Source organism: Pipistrellus hanaki (genome assembly GCF_964339955.1).
Source record: "Pipistrellus hanaki genome assembly, chromosome: 7".
Classification (NCBI taxonomy): Eukaryota; Metazoa; Chordata; class Mammalia; order Chiroptera; family Vespertilionidae; genus Pipistrellus; species Pipistrellus hanaki.
The window spans coordinates 70,562,489-70,582,818 of NC_140509.1; the positions used below are offsets into that span (position 1 = coordinate 70,562,489).

The 20,330-nt window shown below is 36.0% G+C and overlaps 1 protein-coding gene across 12 annotated transcripts in view; it reads left to right on the forward strand.

Moving 5' to 3' along the window:
* EPB41L2 (erythrocyte membrane protein band 4.1 like 2) overlaps positions 1-20,330 on the forward strand; it is a 160,781-nt gene that overhangs the window by 108,969 nt on the left and 31,482 nt on the right. For 11 of the 12 annotated variants that reach the window (XM_084889580.1, XM_084889569.1, XM_084889577.1 and 8 more), the window contains 7 exons: positions 107-182; positions 3,547-3,765; positions 6,189-6,276; positions 10,031-10,183; positions 10,704-10,801; positions 13,626-13,798; positions 18,839-19,002. In XM_084889580.1, coding sequence (XP_084745706.1) covers positions 107-182; positions 3,547-3,765; positions 6,189-6,276; positions 10,031-10,183; positions 10,704-10,801; positions 13,626-13,798; positions 18,839-19,002 — 971 coding nt within the window. The remainder of the gene's footprint in view (positions 1-106; positions 183-3,546; positions 3,766-6,188; positions 6,277-10,030; positions 10,184-10,703; positions 10,802-13,625; positions 13,799-18,838; positions 19,003-20,330) is intronic. The other variant, XM_084889573.1, reaches the window with a different exon arrangement.

Here is a 20,330-nt window from a genome sequence, read left to right on the forward strand (position 1 = left end):
CTTATCTCTCCTTCTCCCTTCCTCTATGAAATAAATAAAAATATTAAAATAAATAAATAGTCTTTCTGTTTGTTGGATGAATAACTGTGATACTTAATAATTACAGATCTTCCCTGGCTGTTCACTTTTAATGTGAAGTTTTATCCTCCTGATCCTTCACAATTGACTGAAGATATCACCAGGTACTTCAGATTTACATAAAAAACAAACCTTTACCTATACTCTCATTTATTTTTGTGTCCTAAAGTAATGGTTATAATTTCATTATTTGAATGAAAATAATTTTTCTTAAGTTGAGTTTTAGAAGAGCCTTTGGAAGTGGATGTTCCAAAATAGTTTGAAAAGTTGCCAGTTTGAAAATTTTTATTTACTTTTCTTTAATTTATCTTTGTATTTAAGTAATGAAATATTTTTTTAAAAATATTGCTGGCAACTCTATTTCCTATGGTATACTTTAAAAATTGATATTTAATATCTCACATTTCAATACTAAGATAGTTCTTATTATGCAACCCATGTGTCCCTGTGAACTAGTCGCATATTACAAAGGTGATATAAGGCTAGAAAATGAAATTATTTTTAAAAGTCAGTTGAACTGTAATTTTTGTTGTTGTCCCAATCAAATAATAAGATACACTTTCTTATGTAAGAGCCAGTAGTATTTCATTTCATCTTCTCTGAGATTGTCTGGAATATACAAACATATGCTTGAATTACAAATAAAAGATTCAGTTTAGGAGCAAGTACACATTTCCTGATTCTGAGTATTTGAATGGTAACCAAGGAACATTCTTGTGTCTGCCTGTGCCTTCTTCATGTCTTATTTCTCTTCAACTGGGTTCCAGTGGTAGGACTTCCTGGCTTTAGTAAGAATAAGTCAATAGGGTGATTTGTGTATATTTTTAAAAGGTTATTTACATGGTCAAGGAACATCTAAAAGCATATATATAAATTAGAGGGTCTTACTGGGAGACTCTGCTTTTGATTCTTGTGATTACTGTGCCTTGATGCTTTCTACTGGGCTAGTGCTGTCAAATATCAAGTTGTGTAGTTGTGCTTAAGAGTGTGTGTGTGATATCCATGTGAAATAGGAATTATGGAGCTATCTTTCCAAGATTGGATTAAATAAAAATATTTTTTTCCCCTTTAGTACTTACTGCTGAATAGGGGTATTCTTGTATTAATTAAGTTGTGATTGAATTAGCTTCAGCTAGTAAATAATAAATAGTAGCTTTTGTAACTGCACAGTGAGTTGTGTACAAGTTGACAGGTTTGCAGGCATAAGCTACAGAGCCTCACTGCAGGAATGCAACTAACTGGGGCTTTGTGACCCAACACTTCTGTGCACACACCGCTCCTTGCAGTATTTTTGAGGATGATAATTCTTGGGTGATTGCATCTTACATCACCAGTGTTTTGGTTTTCATTTTAAATTAGGCTTTAACAGTCTCTCTGTGTATAAGGGTAGAAATGATATAGTCTAGTGAGCTAACTAACAGCTGTGGTGGTGCAGCCTGAGACCAGCCACCTTGCCTAAGCTGGTGGCCTGCTTGTCATGATTGAAATCTTCATTCACCATTACTTGATCAAACTTAAAAGGCAGGGTAAGCAAAAACAGTGTTCAGAATAATGTTTAAAGAATGCTCTTTCCTGCAATGTAAATTTCCCAAGGTGGGAAATTCAGGGAGCAATTGCAGTGTTTTTTTTTTGTTGTTGTTTTTTTTTAAGCTTTTTGTACTTCAAACGTAAGCTTTGAAAGCACCAATGGAAAAAGTAGAGATAATGGGAAAAGTAGAGACAATACTATAAAAGGGAGCAACAAAATTTTAGTAATAGATGGAATCTTTGTAGATAGTTGTTAAAACTGTCATAAAACGTGGAGAAATAGCAGTTCTTAATTAGCCTTAGAGAATTGGAGGATAACCTGAGTCATTGCCGGAGGGGAGTGGGGGATATCTGTAATAGTGTCAACAATAAAAATGAATTTTAAAAGTGAAAATAAAATAATCACAGTGATACCCATGCTTTTCTAGGGATCAAGGAAACATATAATCCTCCTTAGAAAAAGAGCTTCTGCAATGCATAAAAACACTCAGACTGCAGTGATAGTAAGACGACTTTCATTCTCAGAAAATTATTGAGCACCATCACGTGGCAGATACTTTGCCAGCTGTGGGACTATGATGATAAAGAGTCTCTGGCCTGCTTGACAGATGTGTCCAGTAATCAGGTTTAATTGAACTGCGTGATGACTGATAGCATGTGCTGGGTCGTGCTCTCTGACTGAACAGCAGTGAGGCCTGGCTGAGAGGCAGTGCGCCTGTATGAACGTGTTGGGTAGAGGATAAGAGGAGGTCAAGGCAGGGGCAGGAAAGCATACGAGGCAGAAGTGTCCACACGAAGGTGGCTACCTGCAGTAGGAATAGCAGTCCCTAACAAATCTTCAAAAATGAGAGCCATTTAGTTCAGAGTGGTCGTTGATAACCTTAGCAATTGGTTAAATTTGAGCAATCAGGCTTTAAAATGTCATCAATTAACCTTAGGTGAGTAAATTATCTTGCTCAAAGTTACATAGTGTTAGCTTTGCTTCACTGTGAAGCCCATCCTTTTTCAACCACAGACTAAGCTAGTTACTTCTTTAGATGGGGTAAGTGAGCAAGTTAGGGCTTCAGAGTAAAGACTAACATAATTTTTGTTAAAAGAGTCTCAGAAAAATAAGAAGTTAGTTTGAAAAGAGTAGAGAGGAAAAAGGGCAGGATGAGTTTAACTTTTCTTGCTAATTCTTATGGGCTACTGCTATTTTGTGGGGGAGAGTGAAGGAGGGGACAAAATTATTATTTTTTTCCTTTTTTATTATTTAAAGTATTACAAAGAGTAGTACACATATGTCTCCCCCCCCCCCCTTGACCTTTCCGCAACCTCCCCTACCCGCTGTTTTTAAAATTATATTACTGTACTTTTTTGCTAATTTTGATTAGTTTTAAATCCAAGGGAACAGTGATTGGAATTTTTTTTTAAAATATATTTTATTGATTTTTTACAGAGAGGAAGGGAGAGAGATAGAAAGCTAGAAACGTCGATGAGAGAGAAACATCGACCAGCTGCCTCTTGCACACCCCCTACCGGGGATGTGCTCGCCACCAATGTCCATGCCCTTGACTGGAATCGAACCTGGGACCTTTCAGTCCGCAGACCGATGCTCTACCACTGAGCCAAACCGGTTTCGGCCAGTGATTGGAATTTTTACCTTTGGTCATAAAACTCTTTGTTGTAATAATTATAGTCATAATACACTACTACTGGAATAGAAGTTCAGAGTTTGCATTCTATTGCTTAGCTCTCTAGACTCAGTTTCTGTATATAAGCCACAAAGTTGGGAGTCCAAGGAGCAAGGTTGGCTTCTTATTAGAGATTTTTTTGCTAGGGATATGAAGAATACCTATATTATATATTTGTTTTCAAAAGGAATATTAGGACTCAAGGATTATGAGTGCTGCAATCTTAACTACTTGTTCTCTTCCATCCTTTTCTCCCCCTGCTCCTCAGATACTTCCTGTGCCTTCAGCTCCGACAGGACATTGCCTCTGGCCGCCTGCCCTGTTCCTTTGTCACTCATGCCCTCCTGGGATCGTACACACTACAAGCTGAACTTGGGGATTATGACCCAGAAGAACATGCCAGTCATGACCTCAGTGACTTCCAGTTTGCCCCCTCCCAGACAAAGGAGCTGGAAGAGAAGGTGGTAGAGCTGCATAAAACCCACAGGTCTGTTGACATGCTGGCGCGAGAGAGAATGGCATGATAGATTTAAATAGCTTCTTTTATAAAACTTGCTAGACATTAGAGTTGGTAAGATTATCTCGTGTTTCCTTTAGGAACTTCACTTAGTACTGATCAAGACACCCTGCAGTCCTTGAGATGGTCTTTCAGGGTCTTTATGACTATAATATGAGGAACTATGCTCAGGAGGCTAACTGTTTTCATATATTGGAAAAGTTTCCTTTTCTTATGACATCCTCTCCCATTTTTATCCCTTTTATACACAGGCAAAGTTGAAACAAGCATACCCACATACTTGTTTGGCATTTACTGTATGTTCCTTTTGCCCTTTAATTTTTTTTATTACAATCTTTAATAAGAAAGCAAGGGAGATGATTAGTCATCCGAATTTGAATCAGAAATGTGGGTGGTGATGGATGTAGGAGAAATGACTGAAATGTGTAAGTGGTTTCTCTATCCATAAAAGATGGCTGTGGTTGAACTAAGGATTACTTAATCACTTACATACCATATTATAGTTTAAGAACTTTTATATCTGTGTGAAAATGAAATGCTTCTTTTAGCATAAGTTTTAAACTCAAGCTATAAAATCATAGTTTTTCCCACATTGCAAAATTGAAATTTTTGAAAATTTTGAAGATAATGATTTAAAAGAAACTTTTAGAGATTAGAAGTTTTTAGACAGTCCATATTTGTTGACTTTTCTATGTGTTTGGTGTTTTTTTTTTAAACAGTCTTCTCTGACCACATGGTATGAAACTAGAAATCAATCATAAAAAACAAAACCCCTGAAAAATACACAAAAACATGGAGGGTAAATAACAGATTACTAAACAATGAGTGGGTTAACAATGAGATCAATAAATCAAAAGATACCTTGAAACAAATGAAAATGGGATCACAACAACCCATAAACCTATGGGATACAGTATAAGCAGTCCTAAGAGGGAAATTCATAGCATTGCAGGCTTATCTCAAGAAACAAGAAAAACTCTAACAATCTAACTTTATACTTGAAGAAACTTGAAAAAGAACATAACAAAAACTCCATAAGTAGAAAGAAGGAAATAATAAAGATCAGAGCAGAAATAAGTGAAATAGAGTCTAAAAAAATAATATAAAAGATCAATGAAACTAAGAGCTGGTTCTTTGAAAAGATAAACAAGGTTAACAAACCTTTAACCAGACTCATCAAAGAAAAAATGAGGACCCAATCAGAAATAAAAGAGAAGTAACAGTTGACACCAAAGAAATACAAAGGATTGTAAAAATATTACGAACAAATATATGCCAACAAATTGGACAATCTGGATGAAATGGGTAAATTTCTAGAAATATACAATCTTCCAAAACTAAATTAGGAAGAATCAGAGAGTCTGAATAGACAATTACAGCCAGTGAACTTGAAGCAGTAGTAAAAAAAAAACACCAGCAAACAGAAGTCCTGAACTGGATGGCTTTACAGGTGAATTTTACCAAACATTAAAAGAAGAACTAACACCTGTTATTCTCAAACTGTTTGAAAAAATTCAAGAGGAGGGAAGACTCCCAAGCTCATTTTATAATTAGCTTTATCCTAATTCTAAAACCATATAAAGACACAACAAAAAAAGAAAATTATAGTCCAGTAATATAGCCTGATGAACATAGATACAAAAAATCCTCAACAAAATATTAGCAAAGTGAATTCAGCTATATAATAAAAAATTCATACACCATGATCTAGTGGGATCTATTCTGGGGGGTACAAGGTTGCTATAATATCCACAAATAAATTAACATGATACACCACATAAACAAAATGAAGGGTGAAAACCATATGATCATATCAATAGATGCATAGAAAGCATTAGACAAATCCAAAACCCATTTATGATAAAAACTTGGCAAATTGGGAATAGAGCGAACATATCTCAATGTAATAAAAGCCATATACAATAAACCAACCCATAGCCAACATCATAATAAATAGGCAGAAGAGTTGCCTTTAAGACTGGGTATAAGACAGGATGTCTGCTTTTATCAGTGACCCACAGGTTGAGAACTGCTAGCAGGGTCGCCTAAGACCATTGGAAAACACAGATATTTACATTATGATTCATTAACAGTAACAAAATTACAGTTATGAAGTAGCAATGAAAATAATTTTATGGTTGGGGGCACCACAGCATGAGGAACTGTATTAAAGGGTTGCGGCATTAGAAAGGTTGAGAACCACAGTAATAGAGGATCCTAAGATAAAAATGCTAGAGATTGAGAGTTCAGCTATTTTACCTGTTTCCTACTTTTTTGCAAATTTATCTGTTACTCCCTGCACCCCAAATTCTCCAAGCTCATCCCCCCCTCCATTTTGGCCACATTTTCTTTGCATCCACCAATAAGATAATATTGTTTCTTTTGATTCTTAGGGGCTTATCTCCAGCACAAGCTGATTCTCAGTTCTTAGAAAATGCAAAGAGGCTTTCCATGTATGGTGTTGACCTACATCATGCCAAGGTACTGTAATGTCATGGGGAGATGGCCTCTTTCCAGGCTGTTGACTGAAGTTTTGAGAGGGCTCCAGTGTCGGAATCGTCTGGTTCACCTTTTGCAAAAGGCTACTCACCCTCGCCCCAGGGTCTCTGTAATATTTCTTTGGTGACTAATTATGTGTTTATAGTTGTGGGAGGGTCCGTTTTTTCTCCCCCTACTTCTTTTCCCCCCCAATATTTTTAATTAATACCCTTTCATATGTACTTATCCCAAGACTCATCAGCCTTTTTGATCCATCATCTTGGTTTATTCTGCATCCCAGCTTTTGTCTTATCAGAAGTAACAAAAGTGCCCTCTATCCCAGCTCCCGCTCCTGCCTCTGTCTTAGGGTCAGAGAGGTGATCTTAGCTACCATGAAAGGCAAAAGCATCATAGCTATTGACCACTGTCTAAAAACTTCCTGGTTGTAAAAGAGCCCTTGAATTGGGCTTCTCCCTCTTGTAAGATAAAGTAGGCTGGCCCAGGCTCCAGGTGACATAGCACCTTCAGTCTAATTTGAGAGGTGGGAGGAAAAGAATGAATAGGTGATAGGAGAAGGTTGTATTGGGTTGGGTGGTGAGGATGCCAGTAATAAATGTCAACTACTTCATGATCCTTGTTTGGATGATCATTTAATGGGGAGAGCCTAGGAGAGCAAGAGGTAAGGTTTGAAAGATGGATTTGGAAATATCTTTGGAGTCAACTCAGCATGCTGAGGGAAGCTCTGGTAGCCTGCTGTTAAAAGACACTGCCAATCCCTGATGCAGCATAGGAAGCCCCGGGGAAAGGGTCTGTGAGATCTCCAGGAAAGCTCCCCTCCCGAAGATTCCTTCCCTCCCAGGTCCTCAGATGAATACTCCTTTTTTTTTTTGTATTAACAGTCCGTCATATTGGAAAATGTCTCTTTCTTCCTCAGTGGCTTCTTTATTCTTTAAAGATTTTTTATTTTATTTTAAAAGTAATACATGTTCATTATAGAAAGTAGAGGTGAACAGAAGGGGAAAAATCACTGAAATCTCTCTATGCGAAACAATCACTGTTAATATTTTGATACATTTTCTTGTTTTAAAAAAATCTTGTTGCCCTGGCTGGGTAGCTCAGTTGTTTAGAGCATCGTCCCGATAGGTTGCAGATTTGATCCCTAGTCAGGGCACATACAAGCATCAGCTGATGAATGCATAAATAAATGGGACAACAAATCTTACCCCCTTTCTCTAAAATCAATAAACATTAAAAAAATCTTAGAGCAGTTGAACTCACGCATTTAAAAATGAGATTATGCAAAGTAACATTCATTCATTCTGTTTGATATATTTATCAAATTTTATCTTATTTATCAAATATACTCAGATAATATTTGATAAATAAGAGATTTGTAGTTCATTTAAAAGGATACATAGCAATTTAAAAGAATCTTTCTTATAGTTTTTGTGTCTTTATAGTTTTTCATTGTCTTGAGATTGTATTTAAAACATCTTTTAATTAATGTTTTATTATCAGAAGAGTTTTTAATGGCACTCTTATGTTAGGACAAGTTGGAGGGTGTTGAATAAAAGGCATCTTGACAAAGGTACAGGGAAACCACAGGTGTAGCGATACTTCTGAGGTAGTAGAGCGCCAGCTCTCTCTGGAACCGAAGGGTGATTGCAGGACTCTGGAGAGATTTGTGTGGAAAGGACATCTAGAGGGAAACTGTCATTGTCAAGGACACAGCCAGCCAGATGGCAGCCATACAGTGAGGGAATCTGGGTATTCAAAACCTTGATCACCACCTCCGTCCCTTCTCTCTCTGATCTTCTTTACGAACTTTCCATAGTCTATGAGCCATGCAGAAGTCAGTGGGCGTGGGATCCTGTTGATACCCACATGGGGCTGCTTCCGATGGCAGTGAGCACAGCAGAGGAGATGCTCCCTTTGTCTTACTTTATCTCCCTGACTTTGAGGTTGAATGTCAGAAGTCAAATACAATGTTTTTCTCCTTATCCTTTATTTGTAATTTCTCATCGTACAAATACTGATAATTCTAAAACAATGTGTGGAACAATAGAAAATCAATCCATTTACTTGGATCCATATTTTGTTTCTTATTAAGTCAGATAAAATAGTTTCAGTGTCCTGTCTAAAGATTGCTTCAAAGTAGGGATGGCTTTGTTCAATGTTTCAAATGAGGGCTGCCTCCTCACTTGTGGTGAGAACATGCTGTCTTGGGCAATCTTCCAGTCTGCTTCCTGTGGTCATGGCCAGTGACGTTTTTGGCAATCCGCACCATTTGTGAGTGATGCCAAGTTGCTTGGACACCTGTGCCTGACTCACCCAGCTTTTTACTCTGTTCCTAGAGAGAATTTTGACTGCCAGGACATTGGTGAATAAATTATAGATTAGATATTTAAATCTCCTGTTTGTATGTATGAATCATTCACATATCAGCACCTACAGCAATTGGCATCAGTTATCTAGTACTGTACTTCTATTTAAAAAAAATAATATAAATTGAATAATATATATTGATCAAAATAATATAAATTGTGTTACATTGTTCTCAACAGGACAGTTGAAATGTATTGAATTGAGGCTAGACTAAATGTAGTGTTTGTTTCAGCATGATTTTTGAGAATTTAGAAATTGTGGGTATCTTTAAATAATATTCTTCAATTTTAAATATTTGAATGAGATTTAGTTTTTCCCTTGAAAATAAATAATAATTGGTACATTTTGAGTATTGTGCACATTAGATTTTCAATACTAGAAATGTGAGGAGCCAATTTTTTACTTTGTCTGTAAACTTACTTGATAGTTTAAAATCTTTCAGGCTTGTGATTATTCTAGATTGTCGTCTGTTCTAAATTAAAAAATATTAATAATTAAAGAATAGCCTGCAGTCCTTTGAAATATGCCAGCTAAAGGAATATGCTATGACAAGAACTGAATGTCAGCACTCTGAGTTATTGAATAACTACTTGAAAGTTTTCAAACATTTTAACACTGTCAGTCTAGAAGAGAAATTTTCTGGGAGAGATTGCTGTTTTACAGAATATAGGTGCAACTTTAATAGCTATTAGCTAGAATAATCCATCTGAAGTAAATTTTACTAAAGTAAAAAGCCGAATGTACTTTAAACCAACATACTGTCTATCCCCAAGGGCTGGCGTAGCCTCTTGGAGAACACTCATATCTTCAGGATAACTAAATTGTGTTGTTTCCTTCCTTCCTTGTGAGCTCATAGGCCCAAGCTTAGGAACATGAATAATGCCTTTTGAAGAATATTGTGTCCTGTAGTTATGTTGTGTACCTCTTTGGCAAATCAAACCGGATCCCTGAAGATGATAAGATTTAAGATGTGGCCGGGACCGGTTTGGCTCAATGGATAGAGCGTCGGCTTGGGGACTGACGGGCCCCAGGTTCAATTCCAGTCAAGGGCATGTACCTTGGTTGCGGGCATATCCCCAGTAGGGGCTGTGCAAGAGGCAGCTGATCGATGACTCTCTCTCATTGATGTTTCTAACTATCTTTCTCCCTTCCTCTCTGTACAAAAATCAATAAAATATATTAAAAAAAAAAAAAAGATTTAAGATGTGTTGTGTGTCCTACCATTTCTATTAACCTGTGTACTGTCACTGAAATTTAAATACCAACCTGTTAGATTGGTATTCCTGGTCATGGTTTGAGGAGCTTCCATGAGCTTCCTGATCTGTATAATTTTCACAACGCTAACTGTGGTCAAATTCTTAATGCTTGGCAGGACTCAGAAGGCGTTGACATCAAGCTGGGTGTGTGTGCTAATGGGCTCCTCATTTACAAGGACAGACTGAGAATCAATCGTTTTGCTTGGCCGAAAATCTTGAAAATTTCCTATAAGCGCAGTAACTTCTACATTAAAGTTAGGCCAGCAGAGGTAAGCATGTTGTGTAGTCCTTGGCATATCTGATGAGGCTTTGTTCGTGTTCTCCTTCATGGTCATGGGCTAACTGAATTCTTTCCCACTGAATTTAAGAAAATGAACTATTCTTTATTTCTCCATGGTGGAAAAAAGATCAGGTTCTTAATGATAAACCTGCATATATATTCCTGTTGCTGAAACACAAGCAACAGCCACAGATTCACAGAATAGGGAAGATAGGAAGTGCCTGCCATATTGCGGGGGCTCATTTTTTGTTGTTGAATCAGCTAAGTGGAGATCAATTGGAAAATAGTAAAATTAGTTTTAGTGGACGTTGACATTGTTTATGTCAATATTTATGCACCTGTTTTTCATAGAAACTAGTATTGCAGTTTATGAAATACTTATTTTGTATAAATTATATTAGATGTAATTGTTTTTTATGAAGAATTATTTTTTAGAGAAAACGTGAATTCATGTTTTTTAGTAACTTCCAATTAACTCTTAAAGAAATATGCCGATTTGTTTATTCTAGCAGGAACAGTTTGAGAGTACCATTGGATTCAAACTGCCTAACCATCGGGCTGCGAAAAGGCTATGGAAAGTGTGTGTGGAACATCATACTTTTTACAGGTAATTAAAAGAAAACAGCTTAAAATGAATTGAAATAGCTCTTTTACTTACTGGGAGGTGGCAGAGGAGAGTGTGGCAGATGTAGCAACACCCTCCCGTATGGCTCTTTGCTCTCATCAGTGTTAAATCTCCTTTGTCTGCAAAGTCCACTCCTGCATCTATTTCTGTTGCCTGGGCCATGCCTTGTCATCACTCCTCACTTTGAACTGTCTGCCTTCATTTTTGCTGACATATCATGGACTCCAATTTAAAAGTAGACCAATTTGCTCCTGCAGACTTTTGGGATAATGATTAATAAAAGCATTTTTATATCTTTAAATCTTATATAACTTTGCTCACAACATATATGCAACACAGAAAGGGCAAATCATAATTTGTCTGCAGAATGTTTTGAATCTGATCAGTGGATTTTGTTCTGTTTTAGTTTATCACAAAAGATTCAAGTAATTTCTTTAGGAAATTAAAATGGCTTTCAGATTGAAGCCATAAACGGATCTTTGTGTTGATTGACAGCTACTCAGCTAGACTAATCTTAGTAGAACAAGAACATTATAAAGTTGCTGTCCTTGCTTCAGCATTCAATAGAGCCCATCACCATTCTTAGTGTTGCACATGGATTCATTTTATGAATCTTATAACACAGCTCATGGGGCAGGTGCAGTTATCTTCACTCCACATATGGAGAAACCGAGGAACAGCGAACTTCAGAAATATGCTCTTAGTTACACACGTAGTAACGGGTGGCGTTGGAATGCAGACCCAGGTAGTGTGGCTCCAAGCACCCACAAGTCGGTGCTAGACTTCCCAACTGAATTTGCAGCTGATGTGCTTCCTGCTATTTTCTCAGTGCTTTTTTGTTGTTGGTGGTGGTGATGGTTAATCAAGATTAACATGAGGTTCTCTAGCTTGACATTAAACTGCCATTATATTTAACTTTGGCATTGTAAATCCAAATATAACTTGACATTATATTTAACTTTGACATTGTAAGTCCAAATTAATCCCAAGTGAGTTAGTGTCATCAGCTACTTCCTAGAGACTTTTATGGGAACCCATGGCACTCTATTAAATCTATGATTGATTTAGTAATTGGTATCTGGATTTTTCTTAAAATGTTCATTTTCCATAGAGAAACATTAATAATATTAATTTGTAATGACAGGAATTTTATAAAATTAAAATGTTAATATACTACTTAAGCAGTAAAGTATGTAAAAGTTGGATTCCTTTAATACATCATTACTTAGATTATCTTGCTCCAGACCTTTAATGATTAGCCCCTTATCATAGCTTTTAAATTTTTAAAAGTGAAATGATAGATGGCTTGTAGTGGTCTTTGATGTTTTTCTTCTGAAGATAGGGTCTGATGTGGAAAATAAAAGTAAAATAAAAAGAAAATAAACTGATCTTGAAGTGATATTCTTGAAATATTTTGTCAATTTGTCTACATTTTCTTAGAAAATTTATTTATATTACCATTGACTTAAATCACCAAAAAAAAAATTCTTTCAAAGGGAGCTAATGTCTGTGGTGAAGTCAGCCCCTTTTTTGTTTTGATGTTTGTTTCCATTTAATTGAAGTTTAATTACTTAAGGATTTTTTTATCATCAGAAAATTAATCTGCAAGCTAATACTTTGAATATGTGGTCAACCAGTGTCAGGCAAGAAACAAAATTAAATCCTCTAGTTAATGATTTCCCTTCATTTGCATGTGACATATATCCTTCCAAAATCTATTGGCAGAAAATGGAAGATTTAAAGAAACACTTGTACTACCCTCATGAATAGATTAAAGCCGAGAGAGCCCAGAGGGTTTTAGTTCTTTCATCAGTTTAATTCTAACACTTTTCTGGGAGAGAGGGAGGAATGTTTAAGACTACTAAGAATCCTTAATTAATGGAGAATCATCTCTTTGTATTACTTACATGTAGCTTTACCTTTCCTTGAAACATTTTTCATTGCTTCCTTAGCAAAATAAGTTTTCTAAAAAATTGGGCAGAAGGTCTAGAATACTTGCAATGCTAAATAATTCTTAAAGATTCACTCTTGGAGAATGATAGGAAAATTTTTGGTAGCATTCTCCCTATTGTGGAATTGTCAACTAAAGCCTTCTTATATTTAAAAAATTCCACAAGAGATCTGAGATTATTTTTTTGTTAAGATATTTTGCCAACTCTTGATCAGACAGTGATAGTGAGGAAATTTCAGTTGTATGCCAGACAAGATTGGCTCATTTACTTAAGAACATGTTTTTGCATACATGGAGGTATTTGACATTAAGTTAACTTTATTCATTATGAACCCGGGTTTAAGCAGAACAGTGCTAGCAAGAAAGGAAGTTAATAATCTCAGTAGATCCACCGAATGCTGCCTTCTTCATGGGAAAGCATCACTTATGGAACAGATTTCTTGTTAGATGTTCTTTCCCAGGAAAAATAGACATAAATATTAAGAATTACTAAGAGTAAGAGATCGCTACTTGGCACTTACAGCTAGGAGCAAGAATTCAGACATATGTGTTTATCTAAATGATTTAAGCTAATCCAAATAAATAACCTTTGATAAACACTGAGAACAGCTGCACTTTGGCTCATGTCGAGGAAAACATATTCATAAATACATGAATATGGATTTATTCATCTTATCACTATCATTAATCTCTTATGTAGGAAGGTATATAAGTAATGTTCTTTTTCATTAGGTTAGTCATCTTTTTTTTAATATTGAGTAATCATGCTTAATAAAATAAGATATTAAAAAATAATTTTAAAGTTAATAAATAATTCAAAAATTCTAATTTTGTTCCTTTTTCTCTTCACTACAGGCTTGTGTCTCCAGAGCAGCCACCAAAGGCCAAGTTCCTGACCTTGGGGTCCAAATTCCGCTACAGCGGCCGCACCCAAGCCCAGACCCGCCAGGCAAGCACCCTCATTGACAGGCCCGCGCCACACTTCGAGCGCACATCTAGTAAGCGGGCCTCCAGGATTCTAGATGGAGGTAAAGACGTTTTTGACACTTTGGGATCCCATTAATCTTCCTAATCCAGTGGGATCAGAAAATGTTGATCAAGTTGATAAGCCCCCCCTCCCCAATGCCCAGAAATATTCTAGAGTAGGGGTGTCGAACTCAATCAGAGAAGGGGCCAAAATCTAAAATCCAGCCTAAATCGCGGGCCGAATGGTTTACTGAACAGTCATAAACTGACAATGTCATAAACTGACAGCGGAGTGCAGTGATGACAGCGCGGTGCAGGCCACATTGCAAGGCCTGGCGGGCTGGATTTGGCCCGCGGGCCTTGTGTTTGACACGTGTTCTAGAGGAATAGCCATTTTATTCTGAGTAAATAAAGTTTCATTTCTAATGTTCACAAAAAAATTTTGTAGGATTTGAAGTTGTCAAATCTGAATCTAAATTTTTTTTTGCATTATCAGTGGGCACAAATGTTAGCTAAGAGTTCGCATTGGTGAGATGATGGACGAACATGTTTTTACTGGTCTGATTTCATTGTGATATATTTTATGTGGCTTATTTTTTGGCAAAAATGTAATTCCAAAGGCTTTTGGTGTGGTAACATCTGACCTTCTATTCAGAGGAACTTAAAACATTCAAATTTTTATGATTTTAAAAACTCTGACTAAAGCATACCAAACTTTCCAGCATATGAGAAACCATTCAGAGTTTCAAAGGATCAGTTTAAAATGTAGTGTTTTAACAAAAAGGAAGGAAATATAATATATTCATTTGTTCTTTCACCCCAGGGGAGTGTAAAATTTGTATATTTTTCCTATTGGAATTCTAGTTAGTTACATATTTGTAGTTTTATATAAATTATACATGGGAATAAATTGATATTGCTTCCTTTCATACATATATGTATCTTATTACCCTAATTTTGAGTTAATAGCAGATTCTCTAGAAAAAAGCTAAGGTTAATTTTATAGTAGAATACTTTATGAAGGACTTAAATTTTTTCTCCATAAGTGAAAATAATTTGTATGGATGACTTTCTACCAGAAGAAGTAGCCTTTCAACATTTTTGTTGATTAATCTCAAAACATATAAAAATAGTAATATAAAATTTAAAAATGATCTTTTATTACTGTTATCAGCAAAAATTTTTGTGTGTGTTTTTTTTAATGTATTTTATTGATTTTTTACAGAGAAAGGGAGAGGGAGAGAGAGTTAGAAACATTGATCAGCTGCATCCTGCACACTCCCTACTGGGTACGTGCCTGCAACCACGGTACATGCCCTTGACTGGAATCAAACCTAGGACCCTTGAGTCTGCAGGCTGACGCTCTATCCACTAAGCCAAACTGGTTAGGGCAGCAAAAATCTTTTTTGATTGCTTATTATTACTGATAGCTTTCTGAAATATGAACTTGAACAACTATATTATAAATAATCACCTGAAACAGACAATATGCTAATACATAAAAATATTCTCTCAGTGAAGGATAAACACCCCCTGGTCTTGATCTTTTTTTCCTGGAATAAACTTGAAAAACAGAACCAGGCATACACATGGAGATACTTCCCGGGATTTGTTATTGGGCATCTTTGTATACATAATTATTAAATATTGATTCAGAAGAATCTTTAGTATATTTTTATGAGACCACCCAAAAATTGCAAGGTGACCATAAACTTGGTTCAAATAAATGTCCACATTCCCAAATGTAGGAATTTAAACTTAGTGAATTACTAATGTACAATAGCTATCCGTGTAACTTTTAGCTAATTGGCGACTGAACATTTTTCAAGTAAATCTGAAAAATGTGCCCGTTCATGTAAATATTTCACAAACTTTGCCCCTTGCTGTACAGAATTTATGCAAGTGTTGAATAAATGCAGGCAGTTTTGTTTAATGCCCTGAGAGAAATCATTCCTCTTTCTGGAACACTGTCTGTTTCATCCTTTGTTTTAAACTATGAGGCATTATAACTCTTATATTACAAATTTTACAGTTTATAAAGAAGAATAAACTGCAATTTCTATGAGGTATATCAGCTGTGCTTAAGGAAATACACCATCTTATATGGGCAACTAGTGCAGAGGGTTATAATAGATTTGTATCTGAAAACAATGCTTTTTTTACAAGTAAAAACCACAAACATGGCACAATAATCCATTATTTTTCCTTTTGTATTCTGAGCACTGTAATTCATCAGATGGACAAGTTATCAAAAGGATTATTGTGTTATTGTGAAAAATAGAAGGCTTTTCATGACAGTGCAGGACCAGACAACCAGTGAACTATTTGGTTAGGGCTTATAGCCTCCTTTTTTTCCTTCCTCAAAGCAAAGCTAGGCTGTAACCTGGTATTGAGCTTTATTTTTTCTCACCACTCTCCATTAACGTACCATTTTTGTTGTTGTCCTGTTTAGTTTTTAAGTAAGGCTAGACTAATGTAGATATATGTATCAATAGTTCTCACTTTAAGGCTTCACAATCTTCTAGTGATTACAGAGAACATAAAATTTAATGTGATATCTAAAATCAAATATAATAATCAAGTAATAATAAAAGTCAATCCAGAACAGCTGTTTTAGAATGGTGAGAAACCAAGATTGGAAAATCAAACGAAAAGGTTGGCAAAGCAGTCATTTAAAAGAGTTTATGACCAAGATGCATTTGAGAGCAGGGAAGCAATGGTTTCATGAAAATGGAAAATATAATAATCAGGGACACTAGTTAGATTGGGTCATCTGTGAATGGAGACCTACATGAGGAAGAAGAACCATTTCAGTTGAGATTTGAAGGATGAGTAGGAGGCAAACTTGAGTAAAGCAGGAGATAAAGCATCACAGATAGCAGGAGCAGTGGGTTTCCTAAGATTGTAAGATTAGGGAGAGCTTATTACATTCCAGAACAGAAAGAAGTCAACTGTAGTCAGCTTAGTAAGTGATGGTGAGAGGTAGGCTTGGGCAGGTCACACATGACCTTGTATGCCATGGTAAAGAATGTGGTTTTTATTCTAGGTGTTTCAGGAAATTGCTGAAAGTTTGTGTGTGTGTGTAGTGTGTATATGTCCAGATGTGTACACGCTTGTGCAAGCACATAAGTACACAGTGTTATTATTTTTAAACAATGACTTTACAATGTCTAAAATCATTAGAGCATGAGAGAGGAAGCAGGAGGACTGGTTGGGAATAGTCAGGTGAGAGTAATAGTGGTCTTACATTGGGTGGTAGTAGGCGAGTTAGCCATTTGGCACCCTAAGCTCAGTGGCTAGGGTCTACAAGTTTCTCAGGGTTCTACAAGTGTTCAAGACCTAAAAAAAAATTGTTTTAAATCCCCTTCCCAAAATAAAAGTTCCCCTGCAAACTGAAATTAATAAATGTTTAAAAGTATGCAGTGTGAATGTTTTGTCAACGTCATTGTGTAAATTTAAATTTGAAGCTCATTAATATTTTAATATTATATCTGAAATTATTTCTCAATCAGATTTTTCCTATTTTGCAATAATTTCTGAGTATGTGTAGGGGCACTTAGAAATCATAATCATAAGTTAAAATAATTACTCATAGCTTTATACTTTCCAAGTGAAACTTATGAAAAATCTCCTCAAAAGTTTATTTAAAAAAAAAAAAAAAACACCTGGAAAATAATTATACCTAATGTAAGATGTGAGATCATTTTATGACATTCTGTGGGCTTTCAAAAGCATGAGTCCTGAGGGACCTGGGTGGTCAAATAGAGATGGAAGAACCGGCCACATTTAGAATAGATCCAGCACTTGCTTGGACTTGCAGATGTTGAGGGGTGAAGGAAGAGACTTTGAGGTCTCTGGCTTGAGTTAACTGGGTGCAAGCAAGTATGAGTGTGGCCAAAACGGCAAGACTGGGGAAGAAGGAAGTTTTAGGGCATGTGAGGGATGTAGATCAAAGGTTTCTTGTAAAACATGGGTTAGAGGTGCTTGATGCCTCCCAAGTTCAATGTGGTGGATGACTTCCAGTCCCTGCCCTCCAAAGGCTTGCAGCCTAAAGGCCTTTGTGATTACTGAGCATGGATCTGGGCCAGTCAAGCACTTTTTATACAAGTAAAATGACCTTAGTGGTGGTTCCTGTGGTTTGTGGGAGAAACTACAGATAGACAGATGCTTTGCCAGCTGCTACTCTCTTTGCCTTGTTGAGATCTGAGGCTATCTTGGGTTGATTTGCCATATGACATAGATTGCAACACAATCTATGTTCCTGCCCATCTGAGGGACAGATGAAAGGAATACATGAGGGCCAGGCTTGCTGAGTGGGAGGGTATCTATGTATTAGATTAACTGTTAGGTCAAGTTGAGACATTCAGGAGGGATGAAAACTATTAAACAAATTCATAGACAAATGAAAACTATTAAACAAATTTATTCCCTAAAATCTGCCTTTACTGTCTTGTCATAATTTTAAGTGGCATTTAAGTTAAAGTTCTTTTATGGGCGAATTCTTTAAACTTATTGAAGCAAATAATTTTAATAAATAGACAATTATGTGTTTCAGAAATAATTTCAGATAAGATAAAGAAATCCTAGAGAATTAAAATAATGCTTACATTGTGATTCTGACACTGCTTTGACTCTCATTTTAGCTGGTCTTAGAGCTCCTTCTGCTGGCTGATTCCATGATAAGAATATACCCTTAAAAAAAAAAAAAAATGTTTCAGGAGCCTGTGTGGTTAAAGGATTAAAATTCAGAATACTTTCAGAGGTCAGTGATTTGGTTCAGTGGATAGAGCATCAGCCTGCAGACTGAAGGGTCCCGGGTTTGAATTTGGTCAAGGGGCATGTACCTCGGTTGCATGCTCCCAGCCCCCTTTCACTGTCTCTAAAAATAAATGGAAAAAATATCGTTGGGTGAGGATTTAAAAAAATTAAAACTAATAAATAAACTTTTTTAAAAAAAAGGTTTAAAATTTATTGTATTTGATATGTTGGTATTTTCAGAGCTCAAGCAACGTTCCTGTTGAGTACATGCTGCCTGTTTATCTGTGTAAAAGGCATTTAAATGTCCTAACGTAATCCAAATGATCATTCTTTACTAACTGTAGTTGCTGTTGTGGACCAAAGTCTTATGAAGGATTCTTCAGGCCCTGGGGAGGTGTCGGCATATGGCCATGGAGTTGTCAGCACTGCCATAGTACAGGATGGGGATGGCAGGAGAGACATCAGAAGCCCCACTAAAGCCCCACATGTTCACCTCATTGAAGGAAAGGTATGATAAATTAGTAGAGTATGTGATTTTAAATGTGTGCTTAGACTAGAGGCTATCTGTTGCATTTGCTGTTTCAGAACTAAATAATATTTAGAATTAGTCAATGAATGTTCTCTTTTTATATGATTTTCAAATATGTGAAGGCTCTTGTTTGGACAGGGTCTCTAACCTTTTTCTGAGTGGTGTTCAAAGCAAAATATTTCAACGTAAAGTATATTAATGCAAGTAAGTAATTTTTAACTCTTCATACTCATTCTATTTAGTTAAATCCTCAAATGATAAAAGCTATGATGATTTGAAATTTATATTTGTTTGTCACAAGTAAGTGTTAACATATAACCTGTATTATTACTTTAATTATGTTGACTTACATTTTTTGAAATGAGCAAAGATGGTCTTTATGAAAAATGTTATTTTTCATTAGTAATCTGTAACTGATGAAGAATACATTCTTAAGCAAAGGTAAGTGTCTGGTGAACAGTGAGAAGATGGTGTGTTGCTTTTGGCCTTATTTAGTGTATACACTATAATGAATAGAGAAGTACCCTGGATTATGTTTTCAAATTTGTCACTGTTATTTATGTTGCCTTGGGCAAGTGAAGTCACTTAGAGGTTGATTAAAGAGGCTTTGAGTTCTTTAGATCTCTTCTATACCTGCACAAAGCAACACACACACAAATGAAATCATTCTGTGGATTTATAATATTCTCTATACTTTAACTTTGAAAATTCTGAAGACATGCAGTATGAATTCATAAAGAACCTGCCAGATGAAGTACAATAGCTGCCAGTTCTCAGGAATTTGACAACCTCTAATTCTCAGCATAGAAGAGGGTAAGGGGGCCATGCAGACCCTTATGCCACAAGGACAAGGGCTCCAGGTAGCACGTGCCATCCAATCACCTGCATATCTTTGTTAAAGAATTTGTATTGTATTTCAAAAACTATTTGTTCAAAATTATTTAGTTAAATATAGCAAAAATCACGTCCAACAAGGTATTCTTGAACTGCTGAAAAGTTGTCAAAATCTTTTAAAATTATACTGACGAGGCACCTAGGAGAGTGACTCCTTATATCTGAAACAGAAGAGCTCAGCAATTTGAAGTCTGTTCCATTTTGCCTGGTTAATTTGATACATCGTTTTGTTTTTGTTTTTTGTTTTTTTAAGTTCTTTTAAATTCCAAAGGAAATTTTGCTTATCTTCATTCAGCAAAAGATTGAATATGTTGGCCTTTTTGCCAATGCTTTGAATGTCTGTCAGCAACCAGGTTTAAAAGTAATGATGCTGTTTGAGTTTCATTGGATTTATTTGCAACCAGTCAGAAAAC